Source organism: Thunnus albacares, chromosome 11 (assembly GCF_914725855.1).
Source record: "Thunnus albacares chromosome 11, fThuAlb1.1, whole genome shotgun sequence".
Classification (NCBI taxonomy): domain Eukaryota; kingdom Metazoa; phylum Chordata; class Actinopteri; order Scombriformes; family Scombridae; genus Thunnus; species Thunnus albacares.
In genome coordinates this window covers 4,841,997-4,868,186 of record NC_058116.1, presented here as the reverse complement: position 1 = coordinate 4,868,186, position 26,190 = coordinate 4,841,997, and the positions used below count along the sequence as shown (strand labels likewise).

Sequence of the window (26,190 nt, the reverse complement as noted above, 5' to 3'; positions counted from 1 at the left end):
GATTGAGGGCAGCGAGGGAGGGTGGGACGCTCTCATTTTCGAGTCAGTCTGAGAAAGTCAAAACTGTCGGGTTGCCAGATCGTCTGTTTGTTGGTTGCTGAGGAAAATGTCGGAGGTTTGTAGGTTCCGACACAAATCTGGAACACAAATTATACTGAAATATATGAAAGCATGGCTTTAGTCTGCTGACCCTGGATCCAGATTTTAAGGAGGGATACAGAAAGATCCCTTATCACATTTATTCACACGCTCTCTCTCTCTCTCTCTCTCTCTCTCTCTCTCTCTCTCTCTCTCTCTCTCTCTCTCTCTCTCTCTGTGTGTGTGCTTGATTTAATTTCTCTGATGAGTGCAATATGTATTTTCTCTTATTAAATCCACCCATCATTCCCTGAAGATGTTAATATACTTTTCTCAATCATTATTGTTACTGGTAGGAAATCAACACAGCCACTGTGTATAACTACTACATTTTTGCAGTAGTAGAAAGTAACTGTACTTAAAGGGGCAGGCTATTACTAAGTCTTAGTATCGCACTTCCATAAATTAGTTGGACTCACAGATTAAAAAACAGAATGATCCAAATCGAAGCAGCGCAGTCCAAGATGTCCTGACTTTTGGTCTTTATATAGGTCATCTCCAAAAACACTGGATCCTATATTTCCCAGGATGCAACTTGAAAGCATCCTGATGACATCATCGGGGTTATTCTTTTTTCCAAACTTCAGAAAGCTCCTCCAGAGCCACTGAAGATAATATATACAATTACACAGTTTGAACAGGCTGAGTAGTCCTCTATATGACAAGTAAGCTGATGTTGAAGTGTAAAATCAGTGGAGTGCCATTTCAAATAGAAGAAACCTCCACTTCACTGGAGTGTTTTCATACTTCACTGCATTTATCTGACAGCTGTAGTTGATCATTATTTTCCTTAGTATGATTTTACTTACAAGACATATATGAACAGTTATAATAGTTATTGCTTAAGAAACACTTAACGCAGGACTTGTGGTATATTATGGTGTTTCCTGTTTGAGCACCATTAGTCTTTTGCTCATAATATTTCATGCACCACTGATAATATTCAATGTACCATGATCAGACAAAGTCACACACATATTTCCTGTATCAAGGCTATTATCTGTATGACTCCTATTTCTCATTAAAATGATTGTTTGTTTATGCAACATATTTGTCTGAGTTGAGTTCAGATGTCATCTGGTTTCTCTTTTGTGGGGGAGGTGAGACGTGTTTAAAAGCCTCTTGAGGGTTTTTATGGCCACAAAAACCACAGAGTGTGTACTAATATGCTTTTTCAGAAGTGACCTCTAGTTTGTGCAACTAAAGTAAACTAAACACTGACAAAATAATTTCACCTCGTGGTCCATTTAGTAGCTGTTCTGAACCTTTCGATTGTAACCTCCTGGGTCTTGAGGAGTTATTGCTTTGTCAACGGCTGCTCCCGAGGTCGAGAATGAATGTTAAAGCTAAACTAAAGCAAACTAAACACAGATGGGTTTTTGCTTGTCCATCTGCTTGTTCTCTCTTTCAAGTTTTGACCAGTATGGGAAGGTTAATGTTGACACTGACATTTTTGAATTTTTGGACATCATTGTCTTTAATCTGAAGATTTTCATGCCAAAAAGTCACAAGCACTCAGTGTTTCCTTTATAACTTTCTCCAAGAAACTTATCAAGATGAAGTTATTTCAGTGTTAGCAAAATGAGTCACTATACACTTCAGGTAGAGAGAACTCTGGGAAATCACCTTTTATTTAATTAATAATTAATTTACAGGTATTACACACAAAACAAAAAACATAAGTCATATTTATTGGTCTAACTTGTATTTCATTGATTAGGAAGCTTGGCTATATGTATTGTAATATCGTATTCATCACTACAGTGGGATAAAAGAAAGAAACATTCCTTTATGTACTTCTTTTTCTGTAAATGTTAAGTCTCCTGTTCTTTGGGGTTTGACTGAAGTAGCCATTCATAGGGTCTGGCCAAACAGTTAATTTGATTCAAGAGCAGATGTGCCTGAAAGAGAAAAAAAAAGTGGTTTGTAGGTCTGAGCAGAACCTCAATGAAGGTAGATAAGGTGGAGAAAGACTCAATATTTACACAGAAACGTAGAAATAGTTTAGAACAGGTTGAACATTTTGTAGATGTTAGGAGTGTTACAGAACATTTTAGATTGTGAGAACTAAAATAATTGATATTTTCATGTATTGTCAACTGTCCATAACAGCAGGTAATACATGAGTGATATTATCAGACTTGATCACAGGCAGGCAGGTGTTCAGAGTTGAGGTCATTTTCTGCAAAGGGCTGTAAATGTAGAGCAGTGAAGTGTAGTTGGACTTGAAGCTATGATGTTAGAAAGAAACATGTTTTATTATTTTACAATATATAGAGGATGTAATTCAGGTTTTTCACCACTAATAAACAGAAAAAATTACTGGCCTTGTTTAAGTCAATAGCAGTGTGCACTGTTACAGTTTTGAGTCGAGGCACATCCGTACACTGAAAGTTTTCCATTCTTTACAAAACTGCTGCAGCTTTGTAAACTTGCATATGGGGCACGAGTGAGCAGCAGCCCTTCCCAGGTCAACATTGTTGTTTTGAAGCTATTCCTGTGAAGCTTTTTGTTCTCTCATGTCGCAGTTCACTTACAGGCTGCAGCAGGATTTGTCTGTAATTCTGCTACATTCATTTGACCCTCAACCAATCCTTTTAAGACCTGCTGCAGTGAAACATCTGCACAGCAGGGTGCTGCCACCACAGGGCTTCATGGAGCGGATGATGTGTGTCTAGTGACGTGCAGTGTCTGGATTACAACACACAATGAGTACTTGAGTGAGTAAATTTAAGTGTGATGACTAAAAAAAAAACCTATATTCTGTACAATGACAGGAGAAGAGCGTTTGAAAGCGGTCAGAAAATTTATAAGTAGCTTTTAGTCTTGAGTTTGCGAGCAAGACTAAAAGCATTTCTTTTATCTTGCACTGAAGACCAAATTTTTGCTTTTAGCACTTTGACAAATACACATCTGGAAGTGTTACTCGTAAAATGACTGCATTGTGTAATAAAAACTGTTGCCCAGTTTAGCTTTAAAAACATGATGTAGAGGACATGACGTTCAACATTCAAAAAAGCAAGATTCAAACCTGTAATATTACACCTGGCTTGTCAACTTTTTAACTGGAAAACTTCAGTCTGAATGATCGATACATGGAAACAGAAACACCAGTATGGAAATATATGTACACATTTTATTTGGGACAGAGACACAGCCTCAGGGCGTCTATACAAACACCACTGAGATCACGCTTTCTCACACATACGGTAAGTTTAACTGCAGGAAACATTCAGAGCCAAATATTGATCAAGCTTGTCTCGGTAAAGTTGTACGTAGGAAATTCAGGAGGCAAGACAGAAGAACCGGATTATCTTTAGGTGTGTTAGAGATCGGCAAAGTAGTCAGAAAACCATGAGGGTAAAAAGACTCAGTTAACACAGAGAATCAAGACTAACTGTTGGCTGCCACGTCTTCTGATAAAACAGCCTGTCCATGTTGCCCTTAAAGGGCGACACCGCTGTTTTTACAAGTATTATCCAAACTGCAAATCATGTTTTTCATAACTGATGACATTTCTTTGAGTGCAAGCTTGAGAGGTTCAGATTTCTTAATTATTACTTCCTTCCAAGTGGCCAATGACCTCTATTGATCTCTTAATACACGAGTCAATCAATTAGCAAACTCTTGAAACTTGCTGGGTATGTGGAACATGTGCAAGTGCAATAATGTGGCTTTTTGTTTCAGCTCCATTACTGTAGTGCAGTCATTTATTTTTGTGGAAGCATCATTATCGAGGTGTAATAATGCTTTTCTAAGTCGACACTGATTTGAAAAGTCTGCACCATCATTATGATTATTTCTCTTTTAGCCAAAATTGCTGCACTGTGATTGATTACACATCTCACGCAAGTGTTGAGATTCTGTTGATTTTCATCCCAGATGGGAATCAATGGCAATCAATCACTGTCTGGGAAGAAGGAAAAACACATTATAAAAAAAAAAGAAGAAAAAGCACCATGGTTGTAAAATGGTTAGCTACAATTGTAGACTATACAATGCTTCTTATAAATGGGCTGAAACATGTAAAATCACTGATGACTAAGGTCTGATCTGGAGTCATCTTTGGTTTTTCAGATAATCCCTGACTGGGAGAGGGCCAGAAATCCTCTAACAGTCCTCCCACTCAAAGAGGCTGAACACACAAGCTCTGTATCTTTGTTGTTTAAAGTCTAAGGTCGCCCATTATCACCCTGTTCACAAGTTTCCCTTTTCTTTTTCCAGCACACTGATTGATTTTGATCACTTCAGTGTACAGCTAGCCAGATCTTGCTCGTCTCCAAAGGCTGATGCCAGAACACAGCCCTTTCATATCACATATTGATTCCTCGCAACATGTTGGTAAAAAGATGAAAACAGAGACCGTTTTGATGCTGCTTTGGGAAGTGATTCAGCACAAATACACACTTTGACGAGGTAGAATGACATTTTTTTTCCGAGCCTGGACTGTGTGAAGTTCAGGGGATAGAAATAACATTTTTTGGTGTCAGTATTGTGAAAGGTGCTGTGAAACCAGGCGAGCAAGAGGTGAGCAGCTCTACAATGAAGTGATTGACAAGAATATGATCAGCTGTTTGAGGTACTGATTGTGAACATGCTGTGCCGTATTATGAGAGAGAGAAGAGGGAGCTGATAGAAAAAAGAAAAAATAGGAACACAGGCATCCATACTGTTCCTGCCTGCTGGTATCTCAGTAGTCGGGCTCTTTGCGTAACATAAAAAAAGGAGGCAAATTATTGAAACGTATCAATTTAAAGCAATAACTGAAGTCAGATTTACACATCTGTCATTGAGCTGTTGGTTAAAATGTGCTTTAACAGTCATGTAGTATAACTTTGTATATTCACCCTTCACTTTGTATGAAAAAAACAACATAACAAACCAATATAAAAAATGAATATTAAGGCAGCATAGAAGACTCCACCAACTAAAGAGTTTCTGACAGTTGTTCCTTTAACACTGCAAACTGACAAAACAGCAAACAATCATTTGAAAGAAAAAGAATCGCTGGCCTGAGCTGAGTTCAGAGGAAATATCACACAGCTAACATCTAGGCGTGCTATCAAAGCATCTGGGTTTGGTATTAATGTCTGGGTGTAGAGGGGCTCCTTTAATATCACCTACACTTTTCAAATCCTGCAGAAAAAGATTGTCGAAGGAGAGCGAAGGGGAGTGAGTTTTGACCGGCAGCGTGTCTGTGTCTCAATTCTGCAGCGATCTTTATGTCATCGAGATGCTTTTCAATTTAAAAAACCTCAAACCTTTTACAACAGGGCAGTCCGAGCTGTGACATTTTAGCCCTTAAAAGTAAATAAACAGGAAAGCTTTTTACTGTACACACTAAATAACTTAAATTCCTACAGTGGCCCAAAAAAAAAAAAAAAAGGCAACAAAACAGAAGCAGTCATCAGATGACACTTAATAACTATATATATGTATGTATATATTTATATATAGTATGTGAATATGTACAGAACAGAAAATATAAACAGCAACTCTGGCAAGGGAAGGCAAAACTTTTCTTCATTCATTAAAACACTCAACATCTTACTTTGCAATCACTTCATTCTCATGTGTTAACTTGTGGAGAGTGTTGTAAACAAAGACACTGTGTGAGTAAAGGGGAATGACACCCGATTTAAGGATGTACATATGTTGTGTCTGTGCCCGAGGACTGTTGAGTCAGTGTTTTAACTTGTGTCCTCTTTCCTAATCTGATGAATTGTGAAATCAGTCACTGCTCCGCTGACAGCAAATTGATTTCTGACTTTATGAAGCCAGAAAATCTCATCTCTCTGGGTCTGCAAGCATGTGTGACACTAAATTTTAAATCTCACTTGGCTATATAAATGTACACAGACACCTTAAAAATCAAGGAAAATACTTTTCCGGTTGTTATCGACAGAGCAGCGCCAGATTTCAACATCCGGAGTCACAGTTTTAGGAAAGAGTTCACAAGTTGTGAGTGGACAGAAGCTTTTCCACCGTGGCAAGAATAAAATCCTGGGAGGAGCAACACTGATACACAGGTTAAAAACAGAAACAAGTCTGTTATAAAGTAACCTGTTGCCAAAGACAACAGTAGTGGGAAAGCATTAGCTTGGTCCAAGAAAAATGCTAAAAAATTAGAAAAAATAGTGATGGAAAATCCCCTCATGTTCTTCAAATGCACCCAAAAAAATCTGGTCAATCTACACACACGTACACACATGCTAAGTTTACAAACATGTGAACACACGCATCTATCATATCCACGCTGACAGAAGGTGGAACTCGGAGAAAGGCACGACCCAGGAGGGTTTCAGTTTTGAAAGTCATTACAGTGAGAGAGGAGGGAGCTCCTGACTCCTTCCACTGGGAAGCTGCGTAACAATGGTATCACCAACAAATGGACGGGCTGCTCGAGGAGTTACTCGAGGGTTATCGACCTTGCGAGATCTTTGGATTTGTGCTGCACATGTGGGCCAACACGGAGCTGTGGTATGGACAGGATTCAAATGTCGTCTATTAGCTGTGTTGGCATGTTTTGCTGTGTTGGCCAGGCTTGGTGTGACCATAGCATCACTGCAGCTGGACTCTGTACGCACAGATGAGGAGTTTGACCTGAGGAAAGATGAGCAACAGAGACGACTGAATCAGTTAGTGCACTGGGGAAAAAAAAAAGACACAACTGTTTGATTGTTTAGCCTCGATTACTGACTGAGACAACAAAATAGCGATTCAGTTCATGAAAGCTTTAACACTGGCAAACATTCGCTGTGTGGAAGTGCTGCAAAGGAAGTGGCATGTTTTATATTTTATGATTGTTTGGAATAAACTGAAGAAAAACTGGTGAGTTAAAAGTTTGGAAATATTCAATATATCAAAAACACATCAATGAGACACACTGTTGCACTGTGACATGTTCCTTCATTATCATGAACATGGGCACTGTAGTTTTATTTGCCTCAATCCCACATCCACCATCACGCTGCCTGAAATACTCACTGCAGTAGAGCTGCAACCATTACTTGATTAATCAATTAGTCCATCGACAAACAAAAACAAAGCTTAAAGTGCTTTAAGCTTCTTAAATGTGATTTTATGCTTTTCTGTGTCATATATGATAAACTGAATATCTTTGGGTTTTGGGGTTTTGGACAGTTGATAAAACATTTGAAGACATTTTTCATAATTTTCTTACATTTTAAAGAGAAAATGATTTATTGGTTAATCGTAAAAATAATCAGCTGATTAGTTGATCATGACAATAATTGTTAGTTGCAGCCCTACACTAGTGCACCAAATGTAGATTAAACCAAGGCTGACTATATTACCCAACAACTATACTGTGCATTCCTATTTGAGTAGGAACTGAAGTGTTCAGCTGTTCCAAAATAAACAACAAATCTTTGTGACTTTCGTCTTCAGTAGGAACTAATGATTTAGGGGCTGACTGCCACAGACAGTGTAAGGAAGTCAGAAATCATTGAGAAACAGACTAACACATGGTTGGATTTGCTCTTTTCATAGGATTTGTTGAAATTAAGAATGAATATAATAAAGCACCATACTTATATACTTTATTATAAAATGATGGACACAGGAACATATGAAATAAAACTGGAATCTTCAATGAGTAAAGCTCTTTGTCTGATATAGAGACTATACTTTGAATTACTTCAATGCTGGTTAACACAAACGTTGACAGTAAACTATGTTATTTGTGGTAGCTAGCTAACCTTAGAGTGACAGTCCAGCCAAAATAACTGTTTTGAGTTTAAAACAATGAACCCCTCCAGGTTTGAAAAGTTGCAAAGCTTTTTCCTTTAGGTACACTAAAGACAAAGAAGTCCGTTACTGGATGGCACTGCATGGCAGAAAAAGTTGAGCCAGATTCTCTCTCCCTCTACGAGTTTTGCCTGAACTTGCGTTGGAAGCGCCTTTGTGCCAACACAGCCTTCTCATTGAGAAGAATGAGGAAGCCACAGCACTTTTGTCAGTCTAAACACAGTTTTCATGAATCATGGCAACTGCAGTCAGCTTGCATTCACGTCAGTTACATTTCGACGTGGGTTGCATTTTAATAACGTCCATAAAAAAAATCTCAAAACCAGAGCTGCAGCATAATTCCCTTCTCCAGTGTCCATCAGTATGCTCAGTATGATCCACTTTTATTACATAACACACGCACGAGCAGGTGCTTGTGTTGGTTGTGAAAGTTAAGAGAACCCATCTTCCTGCCCTTTCATTGGTCTGGAGTACTACTCGGACTTACCTCACCCTTTCGGAAACTTCTCGCTACAATTTAGATTCAAAGTGCACCGTTTCTTACAGAGCATCTTTTAAAAGTACATAAACATTTTTTCCTTCTTTTAAATGGCTGGACAATTCTTAAACCCTAAAATAACTTGTAACTCCTAAGCAGCGGATGCTTTTTGTGTGTTTGTTTGTTGATTGCATCTGTGTTTGTATATGAGTTAGTGTGTATGTGTGTGTGTTAGTGTTACCTTGGCTGTCGGTGCCTCTGCTAGACGGATGAAGAGTCTGTTGATGCCTGGAACTGGGCTGAAGGAGTAGATGAAGTGACTATCCTGAATGTTGGAAGACAAAAACGAAAAAATGAGAAAAAACAAGTGTATCGTCGCTTGGTATAAAGTATTTATGTGCTGGTGCTTTGAATGAATAATAAACTCTGAAATCAGAGACCAATAAAACCCTGAGGGGCATATTTAAAAAATTCACGCCAAAAAAAAAAAAAAAAAAAATCAAAAGAACAAGCACAGACTCCAAGTTGAGTCAGAATCAACAAGTAACTGAGTTCAAATAAATTACAACAATCTTGATCCAAATGATAATAACGGTAGAACAAGTTAAGTGAGAGGAGAAGTGGCTGGAAGGGAAGGTGTGTGTTGCGTCTCCCAAGGACATGTATTCACTGGCTAATTGGACAAATTTAATGGCATGAATGTTTTGTTTCAAAGCAGTTCATCTACTTTGAGGGCTTAATATTTATTACTACTGAAAAAAAGGATCATTGTTAAAATGCACTTTCTGATAAATGTTATCCACCTTGTTTTTTCTTCTATTCTTTTGTATGCTTCCTGATTTTATTTGACCTATTTGGGGTTTTGCATAACTAGTGCTTCACTTGTTTGCTTTTAGCTGAATGCTGTGTAATTTAACAGCGCTGTCTGCCGTTTTTGCTAAGAACCAACCAGGAAGATGGGCAGCTGGAATTTGTCGTTGAGCACCACCGCGTGAACGCTGCAGGGGCCGCAGAGCCTGGCTGTGATCTCATTCAGGAAGTTAGCGTGGAAGATGAAGAGGAGGATGCCTGAGCCTGGAAAACAAGGGAGGAAAAGGGAGTCTTAGAAGTCTCCGACAATGTCGTCTGCATATCAAGTGACCCTACAAGGGATCCTAACCCCAAGGTTGAGAAACTCTGCATTAGACTGTACGTCAGTCAGATGTTCACTCTGTGACCGAGCCGATAGCGTGGTTGGCTAGGAACAAGATCACATTATGTAATTACAGATCGATCAGACGGATCAATGACAACAAAATCTGATCAGGGTTGGTTCATTTGTGTGAGATAATTAAATTGTGTTTTTAAAAATGCAACCAGCTGGTCACAGAGCTGAGGACCGACAAACTCAAAGGTGTTTTACCCTCTGGTTGTGGCTGTGACTTGAAGCCAAACTCCATTGAGAAGTCTGGTCCCTCACAAAGCCTGTGGCACGCCAGAGGGAAGACGGGCTCCAGCAGCACCAGGCGAGACTCAAAATACGCTCGGATGGTGTCCTCCGCCACGCTGGACAACCTGACACGGTGAGACAGGCAGAGAAAAACAAAATAACCGTATGAACAAATATTAAATGTTGTCTAAATACAGGCAGCTGTACAAGAACCTTGCCTACAATACTTTCTATTGTCTCTTCTCCAACACAAACACACACACAAACACACACACACTATCTCTCATTTCATGTGTGAAGCCAAAAGCTGTGGTTAGCACGTACATATTGATGTGGTCCTTGATGAGATCACACACCACCAGGTTGTTCCTGAGCTTGGCAAAGTACATGGCTGTGTTCTTGTGTTTGGACAGGATGTTGCAGTCAGCTCCATACTCCAGCAGGAGGCGCACTACATCAGCATTTCCCCTCTTACATGCCTAAAGTAAAAGGACAGCAAAGATTTACCACATTTGCCCATAAGTCTCTATTGTAAAAGCTAATAAATATAAAGCCCACTGATTAACACTGCATATCTTGTTTGTTTAATCTGTACAAAAAACAAAGCTTAAAAATGACAGGTTGTGGTTTTAAGGGGGCTACGTGCCAGACTATTTCTTGGCCGGGAGCAGTAACTTCCTGGAGTCTTGTCCTCACCGTGTTGTTGCCAGGAAACCAACGCAGACTGTGTTAATTAATGAGCTTTGGGTGTTGGTAGGTGGATTTTGTTGCTTTCGGAATGAGCCAGGCTACCTGTTTCCCATTTCCAGCCTTTGTATTAGGCTACGCTAACAGTCTTCTAGCCATAGCTTTATACATAAGAGACATACAACAATGGTATCGATCATCTCATCTAACTCTTGGCAAGAAAGCTAATAAGTGTGATGTTTGTATAATGATTGTTAAATGATAATACTAAATTATTGTCCAGCGTTTGCTACTATGACAACTATTGGTATACTAAATTGTTATTCATTTGAGTATTTCTATAACCCTGTAGTAAATACTAGTGACTTCTAGCTCTCTCAACCATGAATCTGCATTTGAAGAACCAGGTCTTGTGTCACTAGGGACTAACTGTTGATAACACCTGTGTCTGGTAAAAATGATCAGACTTGGTTTGGGTTTATTGTCCTGTATTAAACAAGGTTTGTGTGTTACCTTCATCAGTGCCGTCTCCCCTCCTAGTGTTTGAGCGTTGACGTAGGAGCCCGCCTCCAGCAGGATAGCCACAGTCGTTAAGAAATTCTGACACAGGATGGAAATAAAAATAAAAGTAAGAATATACACAAAAATGGTCTGTATTTCAATCTGCAAGGGTCTCCACACACCAATTCACTATCGTACATTGTTTGTGAATATTGCATGAGAATATGCAGTTCCCACCTTACATAATGATACTACTGTGGAGTATGACGGTACTCTGATTGTCTGACTACATAGTGTTTCGTGCTGCATCAAACTTTTGAATATCTCTGGCTACAGTGGGAATTCTAAATTAAATACAGTGTTCATATTCACTGTATAGGTAAAGACCTTTTCTCGTCTTGGGTGCGAGTCTGCATTACCTTTTCAGCAGCATGCATCAGGGCAGTGGTGCCGTTCTTCTGTCGTCCATTCACCCTCACTGCCTTTTTTATCAGTAACCTGAGGATGTCGTCCTGCCCCCCTGCTGCTGCCAGCATACTCAGAGACATACCACTGACGTCCTGTGGAATAACACCGACAGATACAAAGCTACAATATTACAAATGAAGAGGGAACAATGAAAAGCTTCCTACTGAACTGCTGTGCACTGTTAATTAGCGGTTTGTAAAGGATTACAGCTGAAGTGGGGGTGTTTCTAAAACTTTAACCAAACATTTTTTGGAGCTGTTATTTTCTATTTTGCCCTCAGAAGACACTTGAGTCACTTCTGTGTTGTGCTATTAAGCATGGTGTTAGCCCTGCACTTACAATTATTAAAGTCCCCACCCTGACAGTAATCCCTCATCTTGCTGAGGTCGAGATAACCAGCGTCTTTTCAGGCCATCACAGCATTACCAATTCTAGGACTTCACAAACTGGTGAGTCCATTGGTGTAACAAGGTTACAAGTTAAAACTGAATCGTAATGCAGTATAGTAATTACTTCATGGTTTACAGTTGTATTTGATGAAGACTATATGTTCAATCCAGCTGGCTGTAAATAATTGTATGCATTTTGAAATAATCATTTCCTTACAGAATGATGAATATTTTCCCACATACATCATATAATCAGAGCCAGCTGGAGCAGTTTATGGTCCCTCAGTAGAAATTTGATGTGTAATACAGTGGGTTGCTTCATAAATGATGTAAATGAATAAATGTGCATATTAAGTGAGAGGGTTTGAGCAGTTTTGTGATCATGATTGCTTGGAATAGCAATAATATAAATCAATTTGATCTGATTCTTATCATTTTTCCATCCATTATCTAAATCCGCTTATCTATTACAGGGTTGTGGGGGGCTGGAAAATATACCAGTTGACATTGGGCAAGAGGCCGGATACAACCTTGACAAGTCGCCAGTCTATAACAGAGCTGACACACACACACACACACAAACACACACCCCTACAGGATATTAAGAGTTGCCAGTTGACCTAATCTGTCTTTAGACTGGGAGGAAACCAAAGCACCTGGACAAAACCCACATAGGTACAAGAAGAGCATGCAAAATCCACAGAGAAAAGCTTGAACTAGGCAGCAGATTTGAACCCAGAGCATTCTTGCTGTGAAGCAACAGTGGTACCCAAAGTCCACTACACCACCCTGCTGCTACATTTCTAACTATGGCGTGACCATTGAATGTCTGAGGGAGCATGATGTGATTGAAGAGGTTGACTGAACAATTACTTGGTCAGCTGCGGAGATTTCTCTTCATTTTTTTCTTTGTGTCATCTACAGGGCAGCATTTAATTCCTTGGTCACCAACAGAGTTTAACACATATAAGAATACATGTTGCATAAAGATATATTTAGTTGAATTTGGCTTAATAAAGTAGGAGAAAAAACTGGGATGAGTTATGATGAAATCTACTGACAAATGCAACAACAATTTACACAGATCCTGTTAGTGGGTTACAGCAAAGTCATGCCATGCTTTTACTTAAGTTTACATATTAACAAACAGCAAGATATATGCATGTTTGGAGTTCAAACATTATGACAAAAAGTTCAAATCTAAAGAACTGTCTAAAGGCTTCCTGATATTCACCAGATTTACAAAAAAAAATCTTTAAACTACAAATGCAAATTGAAAACTCAACAGTCTCCTTCAGCACTTCATATTCTAAAAAGTTGGGGGAATCAGATAAAAAAGGAAACATTTTAACAATTAACTATGCAAAAACATATACACCCCAGTGAAGTCTGAGATGTCTTATGTCTTCATAACAACAAAATCTTCAAATTTTAAGCCAAGAAGCATTTTATTGTACAAGCACAGGTTATAGGTTCCTTACAATACTTGATAAAAAGCATTAACTGAGGGCAACATAATTACAACAAGATGAAGAGTAACAGGTGTGCTTATACAATAGCAATGGAAAAAAGCAATCTATTTTACAGGGAATAAAACACATCCGTTTTGGAACACCAAACAGAAATGGTAGTATCTGAACGATCATACATCATCTGTGGACCTTTCACAGATTATTTTCCAAACACAACTGTATCTGGAGCATAACTCTAACTACTGTATATACTGCAATACAGATATACTCCACACTGATTCAACAACCCAGGAAAAACATGTTTGCTACTGGTGTGAATAAGTTATATGACCCGGGTATACAACCCTGTTCACAGCCAGGGTTTCCGGATGCCTGACACTGGCTATGGTACGAAAGGGTGAACGCAGGTTACTCTACACAGGTTCAATATAGCAGCTACTAAGGACAACACAAAAGGCTTTTGTCTGTGACAAATAGCAGTTTGGCTGTCTGCAAATCTTAACCATAACTCCTGCTTATTTTTGATTACAAAGATGAAAATAACTGTAGACTATATGTAGATGAAGTTTAGTGACCTGAGCAAACAGATCGCCCACACACCATGTGTCTTATCAGTTCCTTGTTAATATCCAGTCAGTTTAAAATAAACACTACATTTAACAAATTCTGAAACTGAAATGTGACAACCCTGTTTAGCATTGACATATCCAGTCTACAAATCCACGACTACAGTTGTAAATACTGTGACCAGCAGTCTGCTAAAGGTAATGCAAGTTGAACCCGTGTTCAATATTATGTGCCAAACTCAGGTTTGTATATGAAAGGGGTACTGGGTAAAAACCTAAAACATACTGCAATTATTTTGATTCAGTGGTCAAATGCACAAACAACATATCCTGTGGACAATCATACTGTGGCATCACTGAGTTTGGTTTGACAGTGCATCAAAACAATGATTGTGTTTTTGTAATTTCTAAACGGCAGTTGCAAATTAGGGTGACAACACAAAAACAATCTGAATTTAGTTTACATTGTTTCCAAAGAAAAGGAAACTAACCTTTTCATCCACTGTCGAATGACTGGAACAGTCTAGCTATCCCAGATTTATGCCCATCCCTTTACATTTAAAAATATAAAAAGGATGCCATTTTCATTATCAATCTTCTTTCAAACCCTGTCAAATATCACTTCACCTTAAAAATAACCTGTTGGTTTACTGGCAAAGGTGGTTAGTAGCGAGTAACGACTCTGCTCTGCTGTGTGTTACGTGCAATCAACAAGGGTAGGAAAAAAATTGAATAAAGCAAATAAACAACATAAGGCAATCTGATCTTGGCAACAAAATAAGTTTAAAACAATGTAATACAAATGAGAGCACTACAGTGTGTTTTGCCTCAAATAAGAGTACATCAAAATACAATTTAAGTACTAAAATGGTCTACACAGTTGCTGTATAGTGATACAAAAAGACAACCAAACCTTTCGGCAGATTGTTAATACACATGAAAAAAAACATAAATGAAGATAATGGACATTTATCAACATAATTTTTCAATATTTAAGTGAGAGGTATAAACATATAGCTCCTAATTCTCTAACATCAGCAAGGAAGGTATGTTTTACTGCTGCAGGCTATCAGGGGCCATCTACAATATGGGCTACTGGCTAAAGCAGGAATACAGTACACTTGGGCCAGGCATTTGGGAATTATGCAAAGGAAGTCAACACACATCTATCATACTGGAAGGAGTGGCTGCAAATATTTGCTGGTAAGTACTCTTTCTTTTTTGATCATCAAAATTCATAAAAATGCTACTCAAAACAGTACAGGCATAAAGATAGACGTCTATGTAAGTTTTGAAGTAAAGAAGAGTAGAAATCCCTCTGGAAATGTACAGTCACTGAGGCTACCTTTGCTCAGTGCAGGTTGGGAGATGCCCTGGTCATGGTAGCTGGGGGTTCCCAACCAATTAAGCCATTGCTTACACCACCTTTTACAAATATTGTGTTTGAAATTGTGAAAGCATGTTTGGGTGCCACAGTGGCTGCTTGCCACAGCCAATGACTGGTGGCAGGTTGCAAATCCTAGCAAATGAGGTTCACGGTTACTACACTGATCATGTATGATACTGATCACACATCTAAAATCAGAACACTTTCTAGATGATTTAACAAATTGACAGTGTTACATATTTGACATGTTACATTGGTACTGTATATGCAAACTAACCATATTAAACATTAATATCTGCTTTTTCTGAGCCAAGGCTACAGTACAAATGTTCTTAGTTTCACCCATTTACTGTATACTCATGCAATAGTACACCAACAGCTTGGTCCGGTGGACTTGGTTCTGAATACTTCAGGATCTTTTTAAAACATGTGACTAAAACAATGGCAGGGCAGTCTGTAAACGTTGTCAAGATCAGTATGGCTACTGAGACCAAGATTTACTGACAGTACATTTTACAACATTGTCACATCTGCTGAATTTTTAAACCTCATATAATTTGAGGTTAAAGCCACAGCCCCCGCACACTTCTAAAATATTGCAGATCACTTATTGTTTTCCAACTTGTCCATTAAGAATATTCACAGGGACAGATAAACAGGACCATCCCACTCTGTGTTTGAATTATGAGAATTATGAGTTTCTAGTTCCTGTCCTCCAATTTGTTTGGAGGCGACTGCATAACCTCTTCTTTTCATTGACTGAATTGAGTTATGTACAAAATATTTAACTTCCCTCCATGTTCTGCTGCTTAAGGCAGGTTCAGCGGCTAAACATGCATCGCAATCCTTTTTGCCTGGTATTTTAACCAGTTTACAGAAGTCTCCAAGCTGACGCCTGACGGCTGCCTGTTCCTCCTCACTCCACAACCTTTTGTTTCTCTTCTGAGGCTTCACAGCTGAGGTGACTTGTTTTCCTGTGGCGGACATGGATGTACTTTCCTGTAACACTGGTGCTCTGTCAGGAACACCGGGTCCAAGTATTGTTGGGACAACCTGTGCAGTTGTGGAGGCCCTAGGTGGGCTTGTGGGGTAACCTGGTGTACCTGAATGGTTCAGAGGTGTGAATGAAGAAATGATAGGCCTACTTCTGTCATTTAGTGGTGAGAATGCAGGGCCCATTGGTGTACTTGGAGGATTCAATGGCGTGAATGTAGGAACCATTGAGGTACTTGGAGCATTGAGTTGGCTAAAAGTAGGAATCATTGGTGAATTTGCAGGGTCCTGTGGCATATACACAGAGGGGGGTGGAATACTTGTGGTATTCTGTGTATATGACGGAGTCATTGGCAGAATTCTGTTGTTCTCTGATGTGTATACAGGGGACATTAGTGAATTTGTGGTGTTGTGTGGAGTAAATGTGGGAACCACTTGTGTATCAGTAGCATTCAATGGCGTGAAAGTAGAAATCAATGGCTGACTTGAATGGATCATATTTGTACTGGTGGAACACAAGGATGCATAAACTGAAGTCATCTCTTGGGAGAATGGTGCTGCTTGGGAGAGTGTTGCCATTGACATACAACAATCCGAACTGTCTCTCAGGTGATCTGGATGCACTGTTGTCATACTACAGACAACATTTGCATCTTGCAAATCTTTCTCTACAGTTTGGACTTCAGCTTTTGGACTCTTTGGATTCAAAACATTTACATTCCCTTCAGAATTCTGCTGGTTATTTCGCCTCCGTATTGTCTGTAGTGTGTTGTGTACATAATTTTTGACATCTGTCCAAGATCTTCCACCAAGATCTGGTTCGGCAGCAATGCAAGCATTGCACTCCTTTTTACCCGGGACTTTCATCCTTGTTATAAATTCACTCAAGAAACGCTTCACTGCAGCCTGCTCCTTCTCACTCCAAGGTCTTCTCTTTAAAGCGGTCTTCTGTGCAGTTCCTAAAAAGAGTGTAGAGAATCATGGTTATATAAAATAAAAATAAAATTATCGTCCCATTAAGAAAGCAATAGTCTCTCAATATAAAATGATAAAACTCTTAATTGTAGAGCTTGACAGTTCATTCTTGACCTTGGAAACAGCAAGACTTAGTTTTATTAGTTGTCATTTCTAATACCATCTGATATGGTCAAAGGTTCACACAGAACTAGCAAGGACAAGTTGACCTTGAGTGGAGATTGTTTTGTCAGCTACTGTTTCAACGGTCAAGAATGAACTGTGAAACTTGACTTTTAGTCAAACATGGTAGAGAACAGAAGTCCTAAAAAGGGTCAGAATAATGAGAAGTCTGAACATCTACAGTTCCATGACAACTGAGAAAACTGCTAATGAAGACTGTGTGATACAGTCCAACGTTCTAGAACAAGCAAGTGGACTTTGAGGGGAGATTGTTTCGTCAAATGTAAACTATAGCTACTTTGACGGCACTGGCTATTTGCCATTTGATCTTTGTAATCAAAGAACAGGTAGATCTAAAACAATCCAGAATAAAGCAAAAGATGCATACCATCTCTTGCAGTGCCAGGTGAACTTGATGGTAGTGTTCGATCCATTTTGAGAAGTTGTTTGCTCACTTCCTCCAGCTGTGATGCATTCTTGGAGAGTCTGTAACACTCCTGGCTGCTCCTTTCCACTAGCTTGGCCACTTGATCCCATTCACGTTCACTGAGGCTCATTAGCTGCCAGCAGCTGGCAATTTGCTCTCTTAACGATGAGGACAGAAGTGCTTCTGGGTTTTTAACTCCACATTCCATTGCAGCCCTTCGGAAACAATCCAATCCTCTGATGAAGGATGGGCCTTCGGTCCGTGCAAACAGGTATGGGTTAGTTTTTGACACACCTGCTTCCTCTCGGTTTTCAATGAGTAAGTCAATTGACAAAACCATCCTTTCAGTTAGCAGAACCAGCATGTTCCTTCCATACTGACCTTCTAGTTCTAACCTAGTAAAACTGTCACTGAGGTCCAGCTCCAATTTGGTGCTTTTCCTTATTTGATCCGCAGAGGCCACAAAATTTCCCCTGCTCTTTATGCTAGTGTAAGTTTGCAAGAGCATTCTACCAATATTTCCTACCCTTCCCCTATTGAAGAGGCACACATCTGCTAGAGTAGCTTCGCTGAGCTTTTTCCATGTTGATAAGCTAGGACTTTCTTTTAGTTCCTTTCTTGCTTCATCTTCTTCCACTGTGATAAATCTGTGGAGTTTTATCAAATCTTCTGTCACAGTTGACTTGTCTACTTCCACTTTCTTGACCTCTTGCTTTAGAGATAGTGCAAGAGCTTTGCGAGAAAAACACTCGCTCCATTTTGTATCAAGAAGCTGTATGAACTTTTTCACTTCACTTTCAGTTTCACTGTCCTCTGTCATGCGACTTTCTCCGAAAGCTATTTCTGCAGCTCGTTTCAAAGAGTACCCTATCTTTGAGACAAGGGAAACTGTTTTAAACTTACTGGAACTGGGATCAAAACCACTAGCTCTTTTGGCCCCTTCAACGGCTAATTCAAATCTGGATGGTAGACATATTTCATGCAAATATTGCACACTATTGTCAAGCTCATTTACAGCAAGCACAAATCTACCCAGTTCCCTCATCTTTTGGGCAATATAAGCAAACTGAGACTTGTCATGATCATACTTAGCAGACAGTGCATTGCCATATTTGCAAATAAGTGGGTCATTTCTGATGTGCCTTGAAATATCATCTTGATGCATGATGTGGATGATTTCCTTGCAGCCTCCAGTTAAGAACTCTGACATTGGAAGCAGCCGGGAAGCAGCACTGTGGATCCTGCCTCTTTTTGTCCTTTCGGTGAGCTTTTGATCTCCCTTTCTGGCCTTACATGACCGCTCATGTCTCCACAAGTCAGTTTTGCGATAAAAAGCAAAGCAGTGCTGGCAAGGCAGGAAGTCACGAACAGATATGCTAGGATTTTTCACTTGTTTCTTGGTCACAATTTCCCCTTCTCCACTTTTGAGAACTTTGCAATTATGTTCATAATCTCCTTTATTGCGAATTTGGTCAAGCAAAGTCTGTCTGACTTTGGAACCTTTGGGAAAGTGTATTGCGTGGGCAACATCCGTTTCCTCTGCATGCTTCCTTTCCAAATGCTTTGCAAGTTGGGTAAACGCCATTTTGCAATATAAACAGAAGTGCTTTTTGCATGACTCCTTTTTTTCATTAACTGCTTTGACAGGTGTTGTTTCAAGCACTTTCTTACAGGTCCTTAAACTCGATCGTGTTGGCTGTTTCCTCTCTAGAGTTTTCCTACGGTGGTGTGATTGCGTTTTAGCAATTTCCTTTGAGCTCAACTCAGACATAATTTGATCTGTATCACCTAAGTGACCTATCACCACATCCTCTGCCTCGTCGCTTGAGTCATTTGCTTGCTCAGGGGAACTTTGTTTGTTAACTTCACCATTTTGTTCTGTTATTTTGTAGTCCCTCGTCAGCATCCCTTCTGCAGCGCTGGTTGGATTTGAATTATCAAAGTTAAAACTCATTTTACTTGATAAACCAACTTTTGTGTCATCTGACATCTTGTCTTCCTCTGCTTGCTTCTGGTCTTCCTTTCCTTGACTTCCCTGCATGGTAGCTGAATCACAAGCAGCATTTTGGGATTCATTTATGTCCTTCACACCTTTCTGGATATTTTCATGTTCCCTCACTGTCAATTGCTCAGTGTTTGTACTGGCAGGGCCCCTTGGCATTTTCTCGCCATCTTTTGGCCCATCCAAATCTTGTGGAATATTCTCCTCTACTCTTGGATTACCCTCTTCATTTCTTGCACTGTCAAGGTTAGAAGTCAACCTAAGAGCATCACTCGAACTTCTCTCTTCAATCAAGCTCGTCTCTCCTTCAAATGACCTCTTCTCACCAATAGTACACGCCTGTAAAAGAACAAGTATATGTAAGACTCATTGCCAAATCAGACCCCGTGAATAATTTGATTGAGTGAACTTAAAAGACAGACCGGAAATAAATGCTGGGAAAAAACAAAAACAAACGCTAAACCTAAAATTTGGTTTGAATTTTGATTTTTGTTCACTGGTGATAAGTAACATTTTTGGTATTGCCTTTTCAAAATCATTGGCACATTTTTCAATTGCTGTGTAACGCATCAGCACCTTGGCAATGCCCCACCAAGATCCAGGCTCATTCAAACAGAAGCCAATGTGATGGCCACACATCACTTTTTAGCCCAACAATGGTGTGAAAAACCCCTGACACCTCTCAAATCTCCAGTACAAAAACCACATGTGACCCATTCAAGAACAGTTAATGGCTTTATTGGATCAAGCAGCGTTTTGACATTGTAAATGTCTAACCAAGAATATGTAGTCATGGGGTGTTGGATGAAATGCTACATGGACAGAAAAGAATATGCACTGACACTAGACCTACATTCATGATTTGCAATCAAAACAATGTTACTTTTGATCTTATATACAAAAGATTTTGGTTTGGCATATTGGTGTTTTTACAGTAAAATCTATGAAACTGGTGATTTAACACAACATGTATTCAATGTGGCTAAAAACACAGAGTCCTGGACCAGGCCAGGTACACATGCAAAACAAGAGAACACTTAAATGGTGTTCAGCCATCCCCATATATACACATTAGGTTTTCTGACTAGATGTTGTCTATTCTTTAAACTCTTGGATGGTGAAAAAAATGAAAATAAAAAAGGATCCTGAGGACATAATAGTTACTGTGCTATGATCATGATGATGATACATGTTCTGAAAGCATATATGTACCTGCTTCAAAGGGTTCATCTTGTCCAATAACGATGTGTTCAGTGTCTTCTTCCATCAGCTTGCTCACTGCAAGGAAAGATGACACCATAGTTCTAATGTGCACACACCATGATAAATATATAATAAAGGTTGATGTTACCAATGTCAGGGTACAGTTATACATAAATAGCCCTTAACACTATATAGCTGCCTAAATTTGACGCTGCATATCGGCCAGCTGTGGAAATTAGTTTTACTTACAACAATTTGAAATTTCTTCCTTTCAAATCCCATCAGTCATATTAGCAATGTATTGATATGTGACATTTCACAGCAGAATTATTGATAAAATAAGCTAATCTTAACTTCAGCTGCTAACAGCAGCTAGTAATTAGGGCAAAGTGCATTTTATGTCAGCTGACACCAGAGAGAGGCAGCGAGATCTCTTAACACAGAGGTCAGTGGGGACTTTTTTTCTTTCTTTATATTTTGCTCATATCAGAACAATACAATTAGGTTGAAAGTTAGTAAAACAGCCCTATAATTTCACAATATCTATTACTTATTAGTTATTTCTGCTTCATAGTACAGAATCAACAATAGTTTTACTGTTGGATTAAATTGCTGCTTTATAAAAAAATTACACCATTACAACATTGCTTAAGATGATATATTTAATTTTCCATAAAACAATTTTAAGAAAACATGAGATCACACTCTTACCTGGTGTTGAGCAGAAGTGCTTGGGAGTTGTGAAAAACTTCTTGAGTAAAATCTGTGGATGTAGATCTTGAAGAGACAGATTCCTTGGTGCACAATTTAAATTTTTTTTCCCCATCTACTGTATACGTACTGTAGAAGTTAGTTATTAATATTCTTTGAATGCAATGGGGTCGAGTCATCGCTGCTACTTCATGTAGCCCTAGTAAGCTGCTCCCCTAAAGCTCAATGTTCATTATTTGTTATATATATATATATATATATATATATATATATATATATATATATATATATATATATATATATATATATATATATATATATATATATAAATATAAATATATATAAAACTAAATTTATTACAGGGTCTCCTAGACCAGGTTCCAGAAGTCCCAAATTTGATCAAGTCAAATCACATGCGGATTATTTTATCTGTGACAGAAAATTGTCTACAAGCAATTATGTGCCATCACAACAAACACCACCGTGATATTTTTGAACGTAGTTTGTGTTTAGATAGGCTAACATAATGTACTGCCCCATGTGGAGGCATGCCACAACTCATGGACCACTGTTGTTTATGTCAAATTTCGAACATATTTCACATATTTCCAACCGCGTTGCTTCTCCTTTGCAAACTAATTTGTGATTTTAAAGCAATGTCAGTTCATGCATTTGTAGTGCAGAGGACCAGGGTGGGCATGTATTCAGCCTTATTAGTGCCATATTTGACAGACGCAGCACCATGTTATACTGTTCATCCATAAATTCTATACTGTTCACCAGACTGCACAATCACTCCCACACATACACACTGGGGGCAACCAAGGTGCAAGCTTTAAGCTTGTAAAATGTGCCTTTATCTTGAAGGCTCAAGAAGCCTAGAGGTATAGATTATTATAAATAAAAAAATAAAATAAAACTAAAATAAGTCACAACATTATCAGCAGACAGAAATGAGATGGTTTGGGTGAATGGGTTTATATATTTGTTACAATAAAACATTTTAGAGGGAATAAAACATACCTCTTGGTCCAGATTGTAGTCCTCTTTGGAGTTAAGTGCCAATTTTACAGCCATGTAATCTCCACTTTTCACAGCATCCCGCAACTCACCTGACAGGAACAAGGTGGGAAAATACACATTATAGATCTTACCTTCAAAAATATTTTTACAAGATATAGTGAAAAAAATAAATAAACAATAACAATGTCCTCAAATAGTATAATTTACCGCTAAGGATGAATTGTGATGACTTTGGTGATGATTTAACTTTTCATCTAGTGCCATCATTAAGTCTAAATTTTGATTCGTCCAATACTTTGGTTTATGACTGATGGACGTTATGTGGACAGAATGAAAAAAGAAGTCAGAAGTCAACCATGAGGGCACAGTGCAGCACTGGGAGGTGTACAGCGTGCACATAGTAGAGTAATCTTATAGTTCATCCACAAGAAAAGGAAAGCATATGCATACACTTTGGGTTTAACAATTTAATAATTAGCTTTAAAAGATGAAGGTGAAGTATTTTGTGAATGCTTTGTACCTTATCACCCACAGACTAATGGTAGCGGAGCAGAGCGAGCACCTAACTCTCACCAAACAAACGAGACCAGTTGACCAACACACACTTACAAAAGTTAAACCAAGTCTGGTGGGGCAACGAAAATAACTCAGCCCATGGTCTGTTTTATTTTAAAAGCCCTGCATATGTACACCATTGTGGATAAACAGATTTCCATGGTACTAATGATGCAGCAGAGAGGCTGCTCTCCACTGCTGGAGACACAGCAGAGCACTCCACTGTCCCTGTCTTAATAGTTCACTTATCTCTTGGTTTTGATGACTCATTTTGTAAAAAACTGCACTTAACCATTAGCTAGTGGGTCACAGCACCTGGCAGAGCAGTATCATATGATGTGTGTTTGATTATCAGTCTGCTTAAACTTTCACATTTCTAAAAGAGTGTGCTTGTGCTCCAATTTATTAATTTCTCCCTTGTTCTCCTCCTCCTGATTTAACAACACGGGTGAGCAAGGTGTGCATGTAATGATCAAATGACCTTCTGTGTTTCAGCATCAGAAAAGTGCTCCAACCTGGTTGTTTTGTCTTTTAACTTCCCGTCTCCACCAGAAGTTGAAATGTTTCCCCATTATGAGGGTAGACATCTCTTGCTTGTGACCACCATGTGCCAGGACTTAAACAAACATCTGACCATTTTTCCAATACAATGCATAGTGTTAAGTACAGCCAGAGGTAGAAGAAAATGAGTGACTTTCTGCCCAAATAGGTCACATTACAGAAGATAAAGATGCTGTAAGTGCTGCACCACTGGGACTTTACAATGCCAAAACAGATGTCCCAATGTTTAGAAAAATGGTCTGTGAGGTCAGAGTTTAAATTCCAATGGTAGTTCCAAATACTACCAATGTGTTGAGTAACAACCACCAAGTGCCTTTCAAGTATCTTTGACCAAGTCAGAAAATCACCTATCAACTCCTTATACGCTGCTAGATAACAGTAGTCAGTCCGCAGTCAGGTCTAAGATATAAATAGAAATACTCACTGGGTGATAACGGTGGACCTGACAGGATCTCATCCTCTCCGTTCAGATGTTTCTGAAAGTCGTCCAGAGTCATCCAGTCCAGATTGAGGTCCATTCCTAGACTCAAAGTGGCTTGACCCTTGTCTGTGTGAGACACAATGAGAGAGATACATGACACAGATACATTATTAGTTGGCAGGCTAAAAACTTGTCTTACTCTCCTAAAACTTTTGACTCAAGGTACTCCTACATTACAGTAAATTCTTGTGTTCTAAAATAATCTTAACTCAAGGTCCTCTTATTAACTTATTTCAGGGCTTTCAGTTGCATCTTTAGCCTCTTTCACACATAGTTCCCGGTAAATTACTGGGATAACCTTTCAGGTACTGCTGGTGATTTTCATGATTTACATATGCAGCCACATTTAGAAACATTTCCATCTTGCGCCTTTTTACACATGCCGTGTCAATGTCGGAATAGATGGATGGGTCCAGCAGATGGTGGTCATGCAACACTTATGGATGCCAACTGCTCTGCGTGGACTGAGAGGAGCTCCCTTATTTCTGAATCTGTCCTTTTTCCAGCCATTCTTAATTGTTAACTTGTTTGCAAAATTGTTATTGCTTGTTAGTTATCAAATCACTCACGAAAGCATTGGCTAGGTAACCGTAAACAAGTCGCAGATTCAAATACGTCATTAGTGGAGTCTTGTGATTGGTTCGCGTGAAAGCGACTTTTGTCAGATGGACATAATCATTAATGTGCTTGTCCCTGTAATGTTACTGCTTTCATTCACACCACAGTCATACCGGCATTTTCTCTGAAATGTTACTGGGTCTTGAGGAGGGAAACTAGTGGTACAGATTTCCCTGAATATCAATCCCTGCTCCCATTCACACATGACACCATGCAGGAAATGTTCCTGAACATTTCAGGGGTAGACTGAATGTGTGAAAGGGTCTTTGGAGAGTTCATCAACTAATACTTTCAAAAGTATTGAACAAAATTGTTCACAACTACAGTAGGTTTCAAATCTGTGTATGTGTATTACAAAAATCATCAAATTTCATTTGATGTGAAACAACAAGCTGTTATTTGGAAGTAGAAAGTGTTCATTGGCCAATCAGAAGCATACCAGATTTGTCTGTGCCTTCTAGTGGGTCCTGGGTGTCCTGATTGTCATCACAGGCTATGAAGAGTCTAGGCTCACTGTCCTCTCTCCTCTTCTTCCTGTCATCTGTTGGGGTTCTCCTCTCCCAGCCAGGCCGCTGTGCATCCTCTGTCTTCTCCCTTCGCTCCCGGGAATCCTCTCCAGGCTTCGGCTTTGCCGTAGATTCCTCTCCTTCCCTCTCATCACTGTCCAGACTGAAGCCATAACTCTGGCCAGGTCTAGGGACTAGAGGAGGAGCAGACAAGGTGTCATATTTCTTAGAACATTGTTAAAAAAACGTCTATAGAGCTTTTGTTCCTCCATTGCAGCTGACAAACAAACCAGGAAACACAGGAAACAGTAGCTTGTTGTCTCTTCATGGCTACGATTCTTCCTTTCTCCTCTGTGGAGACTTGTTTCTCATTTGCTATAGTTCATAAACTAGTGACATAGTTCAAAATGAAAACAGCTTGGACATTATGGGGCAGCCTGGGTGAGTTTGTCAACTGTTGAGATTTATGATTTCATATATATTACCACATATACCTGGGGTCTCAGCCTGCTGTGTTGGAATAGATAAACATACTATATTCAATGAGTTACATTGAATTAAAGCCCGACCCATATTGGATTTTTGGGGCCAACATTGCCAATATTAGGGCATAGAAAAATTCCGATATATATATATATATATATATATATATATATATATATATATATATATATATATATATATATAT

The 26,190-nt window shown here is 39.0% G+C and overlaps 1 protein-coding gene across 3 annotated transcripts in view; it reads right to left on the bottom strand.

Annotated features, from left to right (window-relative positions):
• Nucleotides 1-3,252: 3,252 nt before the first annotated feature.
• The window catches only part of mphosph8 (M-phase phosphoprotein 8), a 32,765-nt gene continuing 9,827 nt past the window's right edge, over nt 3,253-26,190 (bottom strand). For 2 of the 3 annotated variants that reach the window (XM_044365211.1, XM_044365212.1), the window contains exons 5-9: nt 25,436-25,696; nt 24,322-24,444; nt 22,782-22,870; nt 17,804-20,183; nt 12,955-17,237 (exon numbers count right to left, since the gene is read on the bottom strand). In XM_044365211.1, coding sequence (XP_044221146.1) covers nt 15,925-17,237; nt 17,804-20,183; nt 22,782-22,870; nt 24,322-24,444; nt 25,436-25,696 — 4,166 coding nt within the window. In that variant the 3' untranslated portion in view covers nt 12,955-15,924. Of the gene's footprint in view, nt 6,742-8,627; nt 8,712-9,335; nt 9,461-9,788; nt 9,941-10,139; nt 10,295-11,015; nt 11,103-11,422; nt 11,564-12,954; nt 17,238-17,803; nt 20,184-22,781; nt 22,871-24,321; nt 24,445-25,435; nt 25,697-26,190 lie in introns of those variants that run through there. The other variant, XM_044365213.1, reaches the window with a different exon arrangement.